Below are 19,113 nucleotides of genomic sequence, written 5' to 3'. Positions count from 1 at the left end.
ATTGTCATTCACACAATTAAATTCCTTACATGTAAACATTTCGTTACATTTAAACACACAAAGAATAAAGAGGAAGAGCAGTTAGTGAGACAGTGATGTCAGGTGGAGTGAAAGAAACTGTTTTTCTCGTATCTAAAAGAGTTTTAGATACGAGTTTAAGAGTCTCGCAGTACTTGTTACAGTAAATGACATACTGATCTTTGCTGGGAAAAATATAGCAGGATTCCTTCGTCAAACCACCTGCTTAACAAGCTGTGAAGAAGAGTTTACTTTTCAGCTCCCCCAATTCACCACTGTTTGTTTTACACAGCAAAAAATCTACATTATAGTATTGTACTATAATCACACCTGTAGGATGTGATTATAGATGAACAGATAAGACCCACATAGTGTTTCAGTTGCACAGCAGCTGTGGCTTTCTATCACAGTGCTACCTGTGCCGTGGAGGGGTGGGTGTAAAGAGAGGCATCAGGTTTACTAGAATTTATTGTTTTATTATAATAGATTTTTAGGCTTTAGTAACAAAATATTGCCAATTTAGGATAATACAAAAGATAAATCGTTTGTATTAAATGTTACTATTTCAAATCATAGAAATAAAAGCTTTTTTGCCTGCAAAAAATGTACAGGGGCCAGTGTAAACTCTGTGCTACTGACCTGAGGCCGTTAAACTGGACACTGAATTATTAAGATTAGTTTTTAACATTAATTAATCTACATTATCAGAGCATCTATTTCCAGCTCCAGGAAACTTCAATGTGCAGGACAAGACTCAGTTCTGAGAATGTTTATGCTCACTTTGCTTCATTTTAGCCGCCACATGTGCAACGTATGCACTCATTTACTAGTGCATGTAGACACACACACAAGAACACATGCACACGAACAACAAACATTTTTCTCTTTTTTCCCTTGTCTCTTGAAAATGTACTGTTGCTCATTAATAAGAAGTATTTCTAATCCAGTTCTACCCATTATCCAGTGGAATCATGGGTAAAACTGGTTAAGAAACAAAGAGCAGCCTCCAGCAAAATTCAGTACTTAGCAAAATAAAAAAGAAATTTCCTGCCTCGGGTGGAAACCACAAAAATATTTATCACGATATACATTTGAAAATTTGCGATAACGATATAACTGACGATATAATTGACACTAGACAAAATACTTTACAACTCCACAACTTTCTTAGTGCAAAAAAAAAACATCAATGTATTTTCACTTAAACAAGCAGCTGTTTTTTGCATTAAAGCTATATAAAAATTTAACAGTGCAAATGCAAAATCCTTGCTGACAGTTTAACCAAAAGGCATTTCCAGTGGAAACTGGCTGACATATCCTCAGCATAACCATGTATAATATCCACAAAACTTAAAAAGAGCTTATACACACAATATACGGTAATGTTAAGCACAGTACGTATCACTCCGCGAGGCTCCTCCCTACGATAAACGTAATGCTCCGACAATCCATCAAGTGTTGCGGGTTTGAAGCTTAGCAAAGTCGTACTAAAGCATCAGTCAGTAAACACAACCAGAACTCATACATAAGGCACACGGGATTATATGGGGCACTGTCGATTTTCAGAAAAATCAAAGGATTGATTTTAAGTGTGCCGTATTTTCCAAAAAACACGGTAATAACGACGGCCCGCTAGCATGCGCTACCAAAAATAGTGCTTTGTTGTGTATCTGACGGCTAAACCAGTTCCACACTGAAGTTTTCACATTTTTACAAACCAATTCTGGTTCATCTGTTTCATTCAACGATCCGCTTTCGCCCTTCTCATTCTCTGTCGCCGCCGTGCCTTTTTCGCCATGTGCGTATGAAAACAAAGGCACAGCGCATGCGCGTTTTACCCAAATTCTATTGCGATACTTCATTTTCTTGTCATTGCCCAACATTATATCGGTATTACCATGAACGGTATGATATGGCCCAGCCCCAGTGAGTATTCTGTTGGAAAACACTAAAAAATACAGCAACACTACCAGCAGGACATATGCAGCAAGGTGGTGTAGACTTGCCAGTTATTTCATTACATGTTCCACATTTATAATGATTCACTTTTTTCTATCCTTTCTCAGTGGGCTTCACTGACTGCACAAACCGCACAATATTTCTTTTCGGCACTGATGACAATCGCTTTGGTGTAAAGGCAGATGGTGTATTAATGGTGAGTTAACTTGACGGCAAAGTTGGAATTACTGTAAAAATCACAGGAAAGTTTGTATAATTGTTCTAATGAAATGTAGAAACTCATTTCTAATGAATTGAAGTGTAGTGGATGCACTAATAAAACTTTTGTTTTTTTACTTTCCAGGTAAACAGAGAAGTTGTTCTTTATAATGGACACCAGAATTTCTTCATCCACTCATGGGACTCTCAAGGTCAGAAAATAACAGTTCCAGTCAGGGTAGTTCATTATGAGCATCACCGTGGACACCATCATGGTCATCAATGTGGAAAGCACCACAATGGAGACCACATAGAATACAGTCATCAGCATCACAGTACTGAAGTGAAGTCTGCTGACCACACAGAGGTAGACACTGTTTCATACGGGACTGTTTAATGTTTTATAGACACTGTTTAATGGGGCATGAAGGAAAAGTTCAAATCTATTTATATTTTTTCCAAAACTACACATTTACAGACAGGGCAGGACTGATAATCTGGCATATTGGACATTTTTCTGGTCCACTGCACACTGACAGCATCCCATTCAATCATTCCACCTGACACAGCCTTCGCTGTGCAAGTTTAGTGTGGAAGAATTGGCAAACAGGTGGAGCTGAAAAGCTGAAAGAAAACAATAAAAAGAATATAAGTGGTACCAGCAACTAGTAACTGGGCCTCACAGTCACAGGATGATGCTGCTAGCACCAGCTGTGGAGGAGTGAGGAAGAAGTGATGGAAGATTAGATTAATGTGGTAAGAAAAGTGAAATGAATGGCTACTTTATCCATGAGCCACTGCTAACAGCTAAAGTGTAACTTTTAATGCTAGGGCCAATTTTTTTGTCGCAATCCATTCCATTCAGATGTGAAGGTTGTTTCTGGAAATCATCTCTTTATTTTGCATGAGAGGCCAGACTTTTACCTAATGCAATTTTTTTTGAAGTGTTCTCCCAGCTTCATGAAAGTCTTTCAAACTGATTTTTCGGACATTGAAAATTATTTAAAAAGTAGCCAAACTGGTCCTTGGTACCCGAGAAGGGAATGTTTTTTCAAGCTTAATTTTAACCTTGCAGCTTAACCTTAAGCTGCAAGTGTTGACTTGATGGATGTACATGGGCGTAAAACTCTTATCAGCTGTTTCTACTGAGTTTTGTGGGGCTGGGATGATGTCTTTGTAAATGTGTGACAGGACTGAACACACTAACACCTCATGGAAAACCTCAAATTTAAAATTCTGCTCCTCAAATACAATACTTGAGTAATCAATCCCCATTTTATCTTAATGACCTTAAAGTACCGTATCACCCCATTAGAGCATTTCGCTCTCAGACTCTGGGCTTACTTGTGGTTCCTAGAGTGTTAAAAGTATAATAGAGAGGCAGAGCCTTCAGCTTTCAAGTCCCTCTTTTGAGGAACAGCTTCCAATTTTTCTAATATTTTGTTCGATTTTTAATCTATGAATCAGCTGTCTTAGGTTAAAAATGGTGTAGACGATACACAGTCACAGATTCTGAGATATATTATAAGATCTGTGGTCCTCATTACAATTTCTGAGTCTTCTTCTGTTCATGCTTTTGCCAACAATATGTCTGCATGTTTTCCCAGAATGCCACTGATCCACAAGCGCATGTTCTTCAATTCCCCAAGTCTGTTGGAGGACTGAGGAGGAGGAAGAGAGACTGGGTTATTCCTCCTCTCAAAGTTCCTGAGAATCAGAGAGGAACCTATCCCCTAAAAGTAGCTCAGGTAAGGGGAACTGAATGACTTTTGTTGACATTATTTGTGGACAGGATTTCTCTGTTGTTCCTCTGCAGTCAGCACGTGTTTTTCCCATTTTTAGTTGTCACTATTGAATCTCCAGAATTTCCAGTTTTTTTAGATGCCTCTTAGTTATGAGCTAACTTTGTTAATTCTAGATAAATAAAATATCTATGAAAGAGAATGAAAAGTTATTGCTTTAGGGAAAGATCTAAAGTTTATGTGCAGTAATGAGAGCAAGATGTTGGCAGTTAGTACATTGACACTTGTTTTATTACTGTCTTTTCCATACTGTGTGTTGGAAATTGTTGGAATAACATAATTATTCTAAGAAAACTACAGAGTTGTGTTTCACGCTATATACTGTATATTGGTTAATTTATCTTACGACATCCACTACTGTGCTGTCTTTCTCTGCTCTCTTATGTTTGATATCAGGATAACCAGGATTCTGTTGAATATTAATGTGCATAGCCTCTTTGCTGTTGTATAAACGTTAAATGAACTGGTTCATGAACAGAAATTTTTTTACTTCTTCATTCTCTTTCTGAGCACTCAGAGTGCTTTATACAACTTGTCCTATTCATACGAGGACTTTTTCCCATGCTTTTTTTGTGAAAGTACATTCACAAACATTATAAAGCAAATCATGGTTAGTATCTTACTCAAGGATATTTGAAAAGCAGAGTGAAGTAGATAGGGATTGAACCACCAACCTTATGATCAGTAAATTACCTGCTTGACATCCTGAGCAACAGCTATCCCAGAACTGTTATCCTCATCACTGAGAGTGATTTAAGTCAATGTGGTTTTTTCCAGATCCGCTTAGAGAATCTAGCAATCTTATTGATTTGAGATCACAAGATGACTGAATCATTCTGATCTGTGTATCAGGATAACCAAGAATCTCTTGATATTTTTGAAGATGAACTTGCACAGCTTCTTTATTGTTGCATAACCTTTACCATAGACAGTGAGAGTGATCTAACTCAGTCCTGTGTGTTTTTTCCAGATCCGCTCCAATGAAGATAAAACAAGGAAGGTCTTTTACAGCATCACTGGTCCAGGAGCTGATCTGCCTCCTGTTGGTCGTTTCAGAATGGACAGAGAGACTGGAAATCTGTATGTAACACAGCCACTTGACAGAGAGGAAACAGCCGAATATCTAGTAAGCATCCCCACTTTGTCCAAATGTTTTCCAAAGTGTGTATCTTTTGATGATCATCAAAAGATACACACTTTCATCACACTTGATGATGAAGGCTTTTATTCTGATTATCCTTTCATGTGGAGTGACTTTGGAAAACTTTTTTATAAACATTTTATGTTATAAGTTCTGTTAAAATTGTTTGTTTTTGATGTTCTTTGTACATCACATAAAAGAATCAGCCCCCATCTTATCTTAATGACCTTAAAGTACCGTATCACCCCAATTAAGTGCTCTCAGACTGCAGGCTTACTTGTGGTTCTTAGAATATTTAAAGTACTCTTCTGTGGAACCAGCTTCCAGTTTGGATTTGAGAGATAGACACCCTCTCTACTTTTAAGATTAGGCTGAGAACTTAGAACTTTTTTCACTCATTGTGTTTATACACTGCTCTGCATTCAATTATTAGTTATTATCAATCTCTAGCTTTCATGTCAGCGTGTCTTTTGTTTTGTCTCCCTTCTCTCACCCCAACCAGTAGCAGCAGGTGGCACACAAAAGAAAAGAATCACAACAAAAGTCACATCAAGACACTAAAATCTTTGCTTTGTTTGTATTGTGTGTAGATTAAAGGTGTAGAGATAAATGAATTAATTTAAAGGTGAATCTGAAACTTTCTGAATCAAACATGTTGAAATCTTTTGCCTGTGTAGTTTGAAGCACATGCTGTGGCTGATGGAGCAGGACAAGCTGAGGCTCCTATGGAGATTATAGTACGTGTGATCGACCAGAACGACAACAAACCTTATTTTACGACAGACTACAAAGCAAATGTTGCTGAGGCCACGACCATTGGTATGTTTAAACATATTTTTGACATTATTTTGTTTTCTTGTTGGCACTTATTTGCAGTTTTCTTTATTTTTGCTACTATCTACAATTCTCATCAATAGAAATCAATGTAGTGCAGAGGTTTAAATGCAATGAATTTTAAGACATTCAGAAACCTTCAGAACCTTCAGAAAATTACAATGTGGGTTGGAATGAAATTAGACTTTTTACGCTAACTCTATTTTGATTTAATAAATACTTAAATGAAGCAATGTGAAGACCTTCTAAAACTTCTGCTCTTTATTTCCTTTTTCTGAATTCCTCCACTCCAGGGACTGAGGTGGTTAGGGTTGAGGCCAAAGATGACGATGAGCCAAATACTGACAACTCAGAGCTCCGCTATCGTATTCTGAACCAGGACCCACCGCTGCCCACTGACAACATGTTTGAAATCAACCCAATTACTGGAAGCATCAGAATCACTGGTAGAGGACTGGATAGAGAGGTAAGACCTGTTAAACACATTTAAAACACAAGTGTCCTTTTACGCCTAAGTACTGAAAAAGCATTTTTATGAATCAGGATCAGTAGTCTGCCTGTCACTGCTAGAAATCAATCACAAAGAGGGCACTGCACCAAAAACACTGCTGGTGATTTCTTGGATAATGATAATATTTACCTTTGAAGTAAAACCTGAATTTACTGCTGAAAACAAACACTGTTCTTGAAGCTTAACTTTTACTTTAGAGTCTAATGGTCTCCATTTCTAGTTTGTGTCATGCTTGTCAGTTTCACCACTGCTTGGTGAATAATACACTATATTTAAAAAGTTTGACTAAGGCTAATATCAGATAATGGCATCAGGTTTGCATGTATTTGTCATAAGCAAAATATTCTATGAGTTTATCTTCAGCTTTTCAGCAGAATGCCAGGCCTTCATAGGTGAAGGGTTTTAGTCAGTTTGAAAGCCGTGTGTTACAGAGGTCTGTAAACTGATGTCAGTGTTTCCTCCTTCCTGTTGATGAGCTGATCTACCTTAACAGTCCTCGTCTCTTAACAGAAATATCCACAGTACACTCTGACAGTACAAGCAGCAGATATGGCAGGAGAAGGGTTATCCGGACAAACAAAAGTCATCCTCACGGTGACGGACAGCAATGACAACATTCCAGTCTTCACTCAGAAATCTGTAAGTACAAAGTACTGGTAACTGGAAACTTCCTGTTTAACTGCTGCTTTTTCACTCTGTTAAAGCAGAACACATTCAGTCTGTATCTAGCTGCCTTACTAATGTTGCACTCACACATACTGCCACAGCTAATGCACACCATTTAACAAAATAAGTCCACAGCATGTGCAGTGATGCATGTGAAATAAGAAATGACACAAGGAAAAAGTATTGAACATGCTTACTGATGTTTAATACTCCATCCAAAAGTATTTTGGATTCAAGATGCCTCCTTTATGGAGAAACTAGTCGCATGCATGCACACAAGCAGTTTTCAAATCCTGAAGCTTCTGTGGGGCACTTCTATGAATTCTGAAAATGTATAGACAGAGCCGAAGCTCAGGTGGATTCTGGTCTCAGGACTGGGCCATTCTAGCAGCTTTATTATCTTTCTCTGTTACCAACTGAGTCTTTCCTTGGCTTTGTGTTTGGAATCATTGTCTTACTGAAAGCGACCATCCTTGCCTCATCTTCATCATTTTGGTAGATGGCATGGTGAGTGGGCATGCAGACCATGGCAGTTGAGTGCATTGCTTATTACTTTCTTTGAAACAATTGTAACTACTGCATCCACCCTGCAGGGGCCTGTCCTTCCATAATGGTTCCTACTCTTGCTCCTCTTTCTTGGGTTTCTGCTGCTTGAGTTATTCTCTAAGCACGTGGTCAGTCATGGCCATCTTTTAAGCAATGGTTTAACTAGAGCCAGCTTGAAAGTCTGTTGTCCATCCATCATCTTCTCCTTATCCGAGGCCGGGTTGCAGGGGACGCAGCCTAAGCAGAGAAGCCCAGACCTCCCTCTCCCCGGCCACCTCCTCCAGCTTGTCCAGGGAACACCAAGGCGTTCCCAGACCAACTGAGAGGTATAATCTCTCAAGCGTGTCCTGTCCCTCCTCCAAGTGGGACACACTCGGAACACCTCACCCAGGAGGCATCCTTGTCAGATGCACGAACCACCTCATCTGGCTTCTTTCAATGTGCAAGAGCAGCGGCTCTACTCTGAGACCCTCCCGGATGACTGAACTTCTCCCCCTATCTCTAAGGGAGATTCCAGCCACCCTTCAGAGGAAGCTAATTTCCACCCCTTGTATCCGCAATCTCATTCTTTCGGTCACTACCCACAGCTCGTGACCATAATTGAGGGTAGGGATGTAGGTCGACCGGTTAATTGAGAGCTTTGCTTTTACGCTCAGCTCTCTCTTTATCTTTTAGAGAGCTTGTCCATTCAGACACTGAGTCCGAATGGACCATGTTCAGCACCTCCATTGCCGAAGCTGCTACACTGAGCTGCAAACCGCAAGGTTGTTGGAGTCTGTCGTGATGGTAACCCCTGAACCAAATGGTGGACACCAGAGGTGAAGGGAGGCACCAGGCTAAAGAAGGAGTCCTATTGGGCTTGGTTAGCCTGTGGGACTCCGGAGGCAGCTGATAGGTATCGACAGGCCAAGCGGAATGCGGCTCGGGCAGGGGCTGAAGCAAAAACTCGGATGTGGAAGAAGTTTGGAGAGGCCATGGAAAAAGACTTTTGGTCTGGTATGAATAGCCGGTTATTAGCGATAGGTTCATCTCGGTTGTGGGCAAAAGACCTGCAACTGACAAATAAAGGCTATCTCATCTCTCATCTCATCATATTTAAGATTTTAGTATTAATTAATGGTAGGACTTGAGCCGTCTTGTAGGAATTGGGTCTGAAAGAAATGTTCATCCTTTACTAGAAGTGATTACCAAAGTTAACTCAGAAAGATCTCTTGGAAAAAATTGTCTAAATAAATATCAGTGGTATTAAAAGTAGCTGCACATAATTTTATGTTTGTGATTTGTTGGAGTGTTTTTTTTCTTTAATGGCTAAAATTTTATTTGTGAAGAAATTCATGATGTCATTATTATATACCATCAACAGAATGGTTGGCTTAACAAAGCTCTGACATTTGACATATACATGTGAGTCTGGCTGCGGTGCTGAAGAGAAACCTAGGATTGTTCTTATTTTCTTTAACCTCCTAAGACCCGAACTCTTCCATGGCATGCATTTTAATTTCCCTTTGATATTTGGGCTGGTTGGGACCTGATGAACTACCTGATTTTTTTTTACCATGACTTCATCCACAGCAAGGTCCTCTGGTTTCTGTCGATGTGAATTATAATTTTACAGAATTTACATTTACCCTTAGCCAGCAGTTTTAAATGTCCCTCAGTGTCGCCTTTTCTAGTCCCTGGAAGGCACTTGACTATGATTGCTGGTGTCTCTAGCTTCACATGTCCCAGAACATCCATCTCCACTTTTCCAAGGCCGGGTTGGGGGGGGAGGCAGCAGCCTAAGAAGAAAAGTCCTGACCACCCTCTTTCCGGCCACCTCCTCCAGCTTATCCGGGGTAACACCAAGGCATTCCCACACCAGCTGAGAGATATAATTTCTCCAGCGTGTCATTGGTCTGCGCTGCAACATGCTTGGGACACCTCACCCAGGAGGCACCTAGGAACCATCATTGACAGATGCCTGAACTGACTCAACTGACTCCTTTCGATGTGGGGCAGTAGTGGCTGTACTCTGAGCCCGTTCCAGATAGCTGAACTCCTCACCCTATATCTAAGAGGCAGAGTCGAGCCATCCTTCGGAGAAAGATCATTTCCTCGATTTCCTTCTTTCGGGCCTACCCAAAGCTCATAACCATAGGTGAGGGTGTGGATGTAGATTGACCATTAAATTGAGAGCTTTGCTTTTATACTCAGCTCTCTTTTCATCACGATGGACTGGTACAGTGTCACTGCAGCCGCAGCACCAATCTTTGTTGATCTCCTGCTCCTCTTACTTGTGAACAAGAATTTAAATTAAAACTTAAACTCTTCCACTTGGGACAGTAAATTGTCCCTGACACAGAGTGGGCACTCCATTCTTTTCCGGCTGAGGACCATGGTCTCAGACTTGGAGATGCTGATTGTCATTCCTGCCGCTTCACATGGATGTGAACCGCTCCAGTGCGAGCAGGAGTCTGCACAAGTAGAAGCCTTTTGCAGCCTATTACAAGTGTTGTTATTGCTAAAGCAGGCCGATGACTAACTAAACATCTGAGCAGGAAAGTGCACGAGGCACAGGTAAAGAGGCCATGCTGCTAGCGGGTTGGCTATGAGCTAAGCTAAGCTAGCAAATCCCTAAAGACACACTGAGTGACTACTGTGAATGTAATTAGTGGCTGAATCATTCCATAAAATCATCATTCCATAAAAAACTCTGATTAAAAAAAACCCCTGAAAATCAAGTAGCAAATATTTATGTAATTCACATAGTTTTTGAGACGTCATTTTACTGGTTGTTTTCTAATGTCCTGTTTTGTGAGTGCCCCACTTCCCAATTTAAGACATCAGCCAAGTCCCCACAAAACTTAATCCAGACAGCTGATATGAGTTTCACACCCACACATCCACCAGTTAACCCTGGTCTAATACATTATAATTTGAATGACTGCAAAGTTAGAACACAGTTTGAAAAAAGATTCCCCTTCATGCAAAGGCATTGAAGCATTAAAGCAGTCAATGTCCAAAGAACAACTTTGAAATTATGGACAATCTCTACTGCATCTCTAGTACAAATGAACCATCTGTGGATGAATGAGATGCCAGAAAGCCTGATCTCCCAAGGATCCCCAGATGGGACTATTCCCATTCAAGTACCAGCCAATAACTTATCTTAGCACAACATGGAAAGGCCTGTCGGATGTCAGAGGGGCAAGACACTAGCTCGAGCAGTTGCTCAACACTGTAAGACCAGACTGACGAACTTGTGAACCACCTGGATTGTTTAAGTAGTGGGACTGAAAGATAGCACAGAAACGCTTCATCATCATAGCAAGACATGAACGAGTCCTAAGCAGAAGATTGATAGAGAGTGGGGGGCTACCACACCACTCAAGATCCCTGGTGCAGGCTGTGCAAAGAACCCCCTTGAGAGAATCCAACACATAGCAGCAGGATAAAAGATGCTAGCAGACTGGTATAGTATACAAGGTCAATTTGGGATACACCCACTCCAAGATGATTGAGAATGACCAAGCTATGATCCTGTGTGACTCCCAGCTACAGACAGCTACAACTGGTGATGGCTAACTAACTGGACATAATAGTTTTTGATAAGGAGAGGAAGAAGGCTGTAGTGATAGCAAGTAATGGTAAAGCACTTCAGAGCGTCATTATTATGGCCCAAAAAAATCATTGTCCATCCTCTTCCTTCCCTAAAGGACCTGTAGAGCACTCGCTATCTCAAGAGGGCACGCAGCATCCTACGGGACTGTACACACCCAGAATGTTTAAGCTGCTGCCGTCTGGCTAGAGATTCAGGCTGCTGAGGTCCCCGACAAACAGACTCAGGGACAGCTTTTGCAACAGGGCAATAGACCTAACCAATTCTAACAGCTGACCTGAGTGACTACCTCCCTAGACTTTTTGGGGGGCAATAACAATAACAATAATAAAAACAATGTACAATAAACATACGTTCTTTCTTTTTATTTATTAAGATAAGTTACTGTGTTGTGTTGTGTTATGCGCAGTGCTGACGCGGGACAGTTTCCAATTTCGTTGTGCTATTGTACTTGGTATGACTGTGCAGTGACAATAAAGAGTTATCTTATCTTCAATCCCTGTTTACATCCCAAATATGTTACTTTAAATAAGTATCAACTTTACATAAACGTGTATAGTGCTCGTATGCTGCTCTCACCTGAAACACAGCAAAACAGCAGTTCTGTGTTACTGATGGCTTCCATATAATAACCGGCCTGTGTTACTTTTTGTCATGTTTCAGCTGTGTGCAGGCAGAAAAAGGACCCAAACGGAAAACTCACAACAACAAAATTAAACTCAAAAAGCTGCTTTATTGTAGAATAGCATGGACAAACTAAACTAAACTGGGACATGGATAAACTGACACACAGGGAACCACAGCCATGAGGGAGACTACAACACTGACAAAGAGAAACACAGGGCTTAAATACACTGAGGGATAACGAGGGAATGAGACACAGAAGGAGAGCACAGCTGGGAGTAATCAGGCTGGACCAGACAAGGGAAGCAAAACTAGAAACACTGACATAAGACACGGACCTTCAAAGTAAAACAGGAAACACACTGACTGAACCCTAGACATGTGAACTTAACAGCAACTGAGGAGAAAGAACATAGGGACCTGAAACATGGGACAGAAAGGCACAGTAGACACAACGTGGACATAACAACGCCACAGGGAAAGAGTAAGACAAAACACAGAACACAGGACCTCTTACAAAATAAAATAGGAAACATAATGAAACGCAGACATGACTACATGAACTTGACAGCATAAGAAGAGACATGAAACACATGAAGGGCAAGGGGGACTTAACAAGGGTTGAAAACACAAGGGGAAACTAATAACAAATGAACTTAGATAACCTAAAGAACTTAAACATACCATAAACATCAAAATAAACTAAAACTCAGAACGTGACACTTTTGTAAGGGATTACTTTGCCAGTTACTAATTTGTCTGAGCCAGTAGGTGGCAGTAGGTGGCCATTGCCACGTACTGGTGAAATTAAATATCGCCTTAACACCACATCAGGTGGGAGCAAATGAGCTTTTCACTCTAGGCTATGAAGTAAACTATTGTCACAACAAAAGCAAAAAAGGTGATGGCAACATTAAAAGAACTTCAACAACAATTCTTAGACTTGTTTTTGATACTTAAAATACTCAGGGTGCCAGACATGTACAGAAGAAAACAACACCCCATCTCCCATAATTGTTTTGAGGATCCTGAAAGGCAGTATAGACCATCCATTCACGTAAACAATGGAATCTACAGTATAAATAATAAATATTGTCTTATTAGAATGATTACTCTAATACAGGAGAGAGAAAACCACAGACCGAATATTTAGCTCCATTCGTTCATATTAGAAGAGAGAAAGAGAAGACTGTGCTGTGAATTCATTAACATCTGTCAAAAATAGCCGCTGCTTTCAAGGAGAAAAATAAAACAAGCATGATTTTTCAGCTCTAAGCTATTCTCTTTTTTTAATAATTTCAACAGAAATCTTTATCTTATTTAAAATAAATTAAATGCTGCATCTAGTACTATGCAAGCTTCTAGCTTTGCTTGACAATGTTTAGAATAAACCTGATGACATGACATTCCAGAAAGTCTACAACAAAAGACGAAGCAGACTGAGCCCAGAAATTGCTAAAAATTTGTGTTACTCTTACAGTAAACACATCAGTCTTGTTAACAAATAGAGAATTTGTCATCACTCTTAAGTAATTAGTTCTTTGATATTTTGCTGAGTGCTTTATGAAGTTAATGGGTTCATCTAACATGTCTGCTTTATCTTTAGATTGTGATTTGTTGTGTTGAGTTTTGGTCAGAAGACTATTGCTGGCTACTTTCCTTTTTGTGTTGTAATCCATTTGACATTTATTTACCCATTTATTTTTGTAAGTAGAAGGTCTATATTCAGTTGCTGGAGTTGAATTGTATGTCTAGTTTAAGTAAGTTGGTATTTAAATATTAAAAATTCACATTTTTGGGCCAGGTGGGTGAGTTTGATGACTGTGCTGAAGTTTTAGTTGATAATTATGTTTGTTGATTTGGTTAATAATGAAAAGAGGTTGTGGAAGAAAGATGGATTGTCATTGCTGGGGCCACAAATGTTGACTAGCATGAATATTTTATTACTTAGGGATAAACTGATAATCTTATTGGATCACTGAGAGATGTATTACAAATTAATGTTTTTTTCACCTCCTTTACTATTATATGTTTGATATTATATCTTGTCAAACTTTGTACTTTAAGATTTCGGATTTCATAGTGAGCAAGTCAGTTTCTTGCAAGAAGTATATGTCTGCAATAAGATTAGACGGAATTGAACATGAATTATTGATGTACAATTTAAGTTATTTGGGGGTTAGGCGACCGTGGTGCTGGAGGTTGGGAAGCGCATCTGTAACCGGAAGGTCGCCTGTTCGATCCCCAGGCTCTCTGTCCTGGTCGTTGTGTCCGTGGGCAAGACATTTACCCTACCGCCTACTGGTGTTGGCCAGAGGGGCCGATGGCGCGATATATAGCAGCCTCGCTTCTGTCAGTCTGTCCCAGGGCAGCTGTGGCTGCAACTGTAACTTGCTTCCACCAGTGTGTGAATGTGAGAGTGAATGAATAATGGAATTGTAAAGTGCTTTGGGTGCCTTGAAAAGTGCTATATAAATCCATTATTATTAGACTCCGATGACCCATCACAGCAAAAACAGAACAGAACACCAAGATCTGTTTTGACTCCCATGATTCTGACCCATCCTTAATTTTCTCACAGTATAGTGCGACAGTTGATGAAAACAAAAAGGATGTTGTGGTGGTTAAGATGATAGTAACAGATGAGGATGAACCACAAACTCCAGCCTGGAACGCCATCTTCAAGATCGTCAGTGGTGATCCTGATGGACTTTTCACAGTAAAAACAGGAACTAACAAACACGAAGGAATCCTTTCTACTGCAAAGGTAGGAAGAAAATCAGGAATTCATTCATAATATTGGGAGATATTTATCATCAGTGATTAGTTGATGGAAGCATTTTCTGTGATTTGTTGGGACTTAATAAAAATCTGTGCCAACACCCTTATAATGTGTTTTTTTCTCCCTTCCTTCCAACCAGGAGCTGGACTTTGAGACGACCAGCAAGCACACTCTGTTGGTTTCAGTGGAGAATGAGATTCCTTTTGCTCCTGGTGTTTCTGTGGTCACTTCTACCACCACAGTGGTGGTGAATGTGAGAGATGTGAATGAAGCTCCAGTCTTTGATCCAAAGGAGCTTCTTGTGGTAAAACCAGAGGACCTTCCTGTGGATGAAGTTGTGGTGCAGTACACTGCTTCAGACCCAGACACTGCACGCAAGCAGAAAGTCACGTAAGTCAACTAGGAACTAACCCCCCCCAAACATCTTTTTACTTCAAACAACATTTGAAGTAAAAAGGTAAACAAAAAATGTGTCACCAACCTCATAAGCAAACATTACATTACTTTTGAAATATTGAAAAAAAAAAACACACTATAAAACACCCCTAGTATTAGTCAGAATTTGCTTTTTAACACCCAACAAGCTGACAGACGGGCTTGAAAAGTTTAATTGTTTTCTTAATGTTTTCTTGATATCAGAGGAGAACGGCCAGACTGCTTTGAGCTCATAGGAAGCTAGCCTTGACTCAAACTACCACTAGAGATTCATATGTAGATATTAGGGGTGCAACGATACACAAAATTCACGGTTCGGTTCGGTTCGATACTTTGGTGTCACGGTTCGATATGTTTTCAATACAAAAAAATATTCATGCCTTTTTAATTTGTCATTTATTAAAATTATAAATATATATTTTAACTCAAAGGTACAGTTTTTAAGTTTAATGTTGCTGAAACAACAAAATAATAAAAAAAATAAATCGATCTGATCGAGAAAACACTCATCTTTGGCCATTTCTCTTTATTACAGAGAAATGTCTCTTTCCAAAATAAAAGTTATACTATACGCTTCTTCTGGGCTATATTCTCAGCAGCATATTAAACATATCAGGTCCCCATAAGGAGAATCATGTGCTAACGGCTGTCTAAATGACTCGGGTAAAGTTTGTAGCATGCGTGCTTGTTGTTTTGTCTGCTTCCACTTGTCTTTGCACCAGGATGATGTCAGCGTAAATACGCAGTCATATTCGTTGTGTTCCCACTAGTGCTGTCAGCGTTAATCTCGTTAAAATGACATTAACGCCATAACGCAGCAAATCTCCGTTAACAAGTTACCGCGGATCGCCGTGGACGGCGTCGACACGTTAACAACCTAACTGCGCTAACGCACTAGTTCCCACCAATTGAGCATTGCGTAGCACATCCGACATACTGTTTTACTTTTGTCCATGACTCGCTTACCATCAGGGTCATACTTCACATGAAAACCAAAATAGGTCTAAAGGCCAGATCTGAATGAGGGTGGGGGAGGTTCAATTTCGGGTAGCGTTGAGGCAGTTGCCATGTTTCAACGAGCTTAGCTTCTGTCTTGCTAGCTTGCGCTGCGCTCAGTGTATATGCACTCGACAGTGCAGCCTAGGCAGAGTAGTCGAACGCAGATCCACTGAGCGCTCAACACAGACAGCATCGTCAGAAGAAAAGCTGATAAAATAAATAAAAAATGTTGTATTGTTCAATACATGTGCGTACCGAACCGAAAGCACTGTATCAAACGGTTGAATATTGATACATGTATTGTTGCACCCCTTGTAGATTTGGATAACCATCATATGCAGAGCAGCATCTCTAAATGCACAGCACATTCAACCTTAAAGCAGATGGGTTACAGCAGTTAAAGATCAAACCAGGTGACTGGGTGATTTGTTAGCTAAGAATAGATAACTGAGGCTACAGTTTACACCACACCTGGACAAACAAAGATTGGAAGAATATTTTCTGGTCCGAAGAGTTTTGTTTCTGTTGAAAGGAACAGAATTTGTCAGTAACATAAATTACACAGCCTGCTACATGTCCCTCCCTTCAGTGTACCTGCCCTTCTTATTGATGCTTCCAGCAGGACCACAGACCATATCTCAAAGCTTAGATAATCTCAAACTGGTTTCTTGAACAAGGCAGTGAGTTCACTGTACTCAAGTTGCTTCCACAGTCACGAGATTCAATCCAATGGCACGCTGTTGGGATGGAATGGGAGATTTGCATGATGGCTCCAGAGCTGACAAATCTGCATGATGATGTCATGTCAACGTAGACCAAAAACTTTGAAGAATGTTTTCAAGCACAACGGGGTCGAGCCCAAAACTTGCATTGTGCACCAGAGAGAGATAAACAGAATAAATTGGTTCTCTCATTTATGAAAACACTTGATGATAACAATAAGTGTACAATCTTAACAGTACAGAGTGTTGTTGATAGCTGATTGGTACTTCATAATCGTCACACAGACTAATTATAGATTTTAAATAACATTTGCGGAAGGGGCTCAGAGTAGAGCCGCTGCTCCTCCACATCGAAAGGAGCCAGCTGAGGTGGTTCGAGTATATGACAAGGATGCCTCCTGAGCGCCCCGGGGGGAGGCCCCGGGGAAGACCCAGGACACGCTGGAGAGATTATATCTCTCGGCTGGCCTGGGAACGCCTTGGTGTTCCCCCGGATAAGCTGGAGGAGGTAGCTGGGGAGTGGGAGGTCTGGGCTTCTCTGCTTAGGCTGCTGCCCCCTGCGACCCGGCCCCGGATAAAGCGGATGAAGATGGATGGAAATAGCATTTGGTTTATATATTTTTCTGTGATGCAAAATAAATTTGGTGCCCAAATATTTCTGAAAAAGAACATTCTCTGGCTACCACATAGATGTACTGAAATCTCTACTAACCCCAAGTGAATATGAATGTTAGATAGAACACACTTGTTATACAAAAAAATGTTTGAATGGGTAAATGTGGCATGTTATGTGCTAAGGTGGAGCAGAAAAGTGCTGTGTAAGAATCAATCCATCTACCAGATTTTGCACTGTCGCTGCAATTAAGTTCTCATTAATGACAATATAAGGAAAACTGAATTATGACAACACACAGTAGAATCATAAAATGATCTCTAATGATGAAAAGCATTTTACCTAAAAAGTAGAATTTGGAACCTATGTCAGCTGTGGTAGAGGCAGCGTACACCGTGTCTCGCAGAGCCAACACAAACAATTATTCACTCTCCCCCACACTATGGGCACGCAGTTCTTTGGACAGTGGGAGAAAGCTGCAATAGCCGGAGAGAACATGCAATGTCCACACAGACCCAGGACTCGAGACCTTCTTGCTGCGAGGCAACAGTGCTAACCACCATACCACCTCCCACAAACTGCCATAGTAGCAGAAACCCCTAAATAGTTTAAAATTACAGCTCAAAGTTAAGTTTTTTCAAGAAACTGGGTGCCACGGTTGCTATACCCTCAGAGTGAAACCATACTTCAGAACTGGTTTTACTAACATGGAAGGAAATGATTCCTTCCTTTTAGCACATAAAAACACTTTGTGGTGGTAAATATGACGATTTTGAAAAGATGGTGCAGGAAGCTGCACCTGGAGAAGGCCTTTGTGGGGTAGGCGCTTTTTCTCTTAGACTCACTAGACAAGGGAATCTTCCAGTAGCCTTTAGTTGAATCCAGTGTCGTCAAAATACGAGCAGTACCAAACTGGTCCAAGAGCTCATCAACCCAGGGTGTCATGGCCAAAAACCAAAAGCCACCAGGTCAGTGGGTGACCTGAACAACAGCACAAGAGTCCATGGTCACCAAGCCGACGAGACATGCTGGCTGCTTGTCTCCTGAACCTCCAGCTGAGGCAGACAGTGGTACTGGGGCCACTGGTTGCTGGGCTTGACCTGTACGTCCAGCAGAAGTTGATGCAGGACCGGTATGGAGACCCCTGGCAAATCAGAGAGCTGAACAGGAGGCTGAGCTGGTAGCCGAGCTGAAGCCTGAGGGGAAACAGTCTGTTGGGACATAACTCCACACTCCGAGAGGGCAGGTGAAAAACAGTCCTTAGTGCCCACAGCTTTTAAGCAAGTGCCAATAAAGTGAACAGTCTTAATGATCACAGATCCTGAGCAAGGAGTCTTTGAGTTCTCAGAGTCTGAGTAAACAGTCTTAGAATCTTTAAAGCCAGAGTTCATTTTCTCAGGCCTAATGTGAGATAATTAGGTCACATGAACAACATTTGCATTGCTGCTAGTGAAAACGTCTTGATGCACTCGCAATCATCCAGGAAAGTAAATCTCCAAAAAGTTGATTCTGTTCATCTGGACGTAGCGTTTTGTGGGAGAAATGTTTGGTCACTCATCCAAGTGACTGGATGGTTGTTACCATGCTTTCTGCTCAGGTGCATGTTCATGTTTTTCTTTTCCACATGCACCGTTTCAGATTCATGTTTATGCTCTAAAGTCACAG

General features: G+C 40.7%; 1 protein-coding gene across 1 annotated transcript in view; it reads left to right on the top strand.

The window, feature by feature from the left end:
- The window catches only part of LOC147315448 (B-cadherin-like), a 28,087-nt gene that overhangs the window by 2,385 nt on the left and 6,589 nt on the right, over positions 1–19,113 (top strand). The window contains exons 3-11 of the mRNA XM_086258265.1: positions 2,085–2,173; positions 2,321–2,542; positions 3,783–3,923; positions 4,948–5,103; positions 5,796–5,937; positions 6,246–6,418; positions 6,974–7,102; positions 14,479–14,664; positions 14,819–15,069. Coding sequence (XP_086114391.1) covers positions 2,085–2,173; positions 2,321–2,542; positions 3,783–3,923; positions 4,948–5,103; positions 5,796–5,937; positions 6,246–6,418; positions 6,974–7,102; positions 14,479–14,664; positions 14,819–15,069 — 1,489 coding nt within the window. The remainder of the gene's footprint in view (positions 1–2,084; positions 2,174–2,320; positions 2,543–3,782; positions 3,924–4,947; positions 5,104–5,795; positions 5,938–6,245; positions 6,419–6,973; positions 7,103–14,478; positions 14,665–14,818; positions 15,070–19,113) is intronic.

Source organism: Aulonocara sp. 'chitande type north' Nkhata Bay, linkage group LG13 (assembly GCF_057382095.1).
Source record: "Aulonocara sp. 'chitande type north' Nkhata Bay isolate Kocher_YH1m ecotype deep benthic linkage group LG13, A_spYH_male_GT1.1, whole genome shotgun sequence".
Classification (NCBI taxonomy): domain Eukaryota; kingdom Metazoa; phylum Chordata; class Actinopteri; order Cichliformes; family Cichlidae; genus Aulonocara; species Aulonocara sp. 'chitande type north' Nkhata Bay.
The sequence above is the reverse complement of the archived record's forward strand: the minus strand, read 5'-3'. Positions and strand labels throughout refer to the sequence as shown.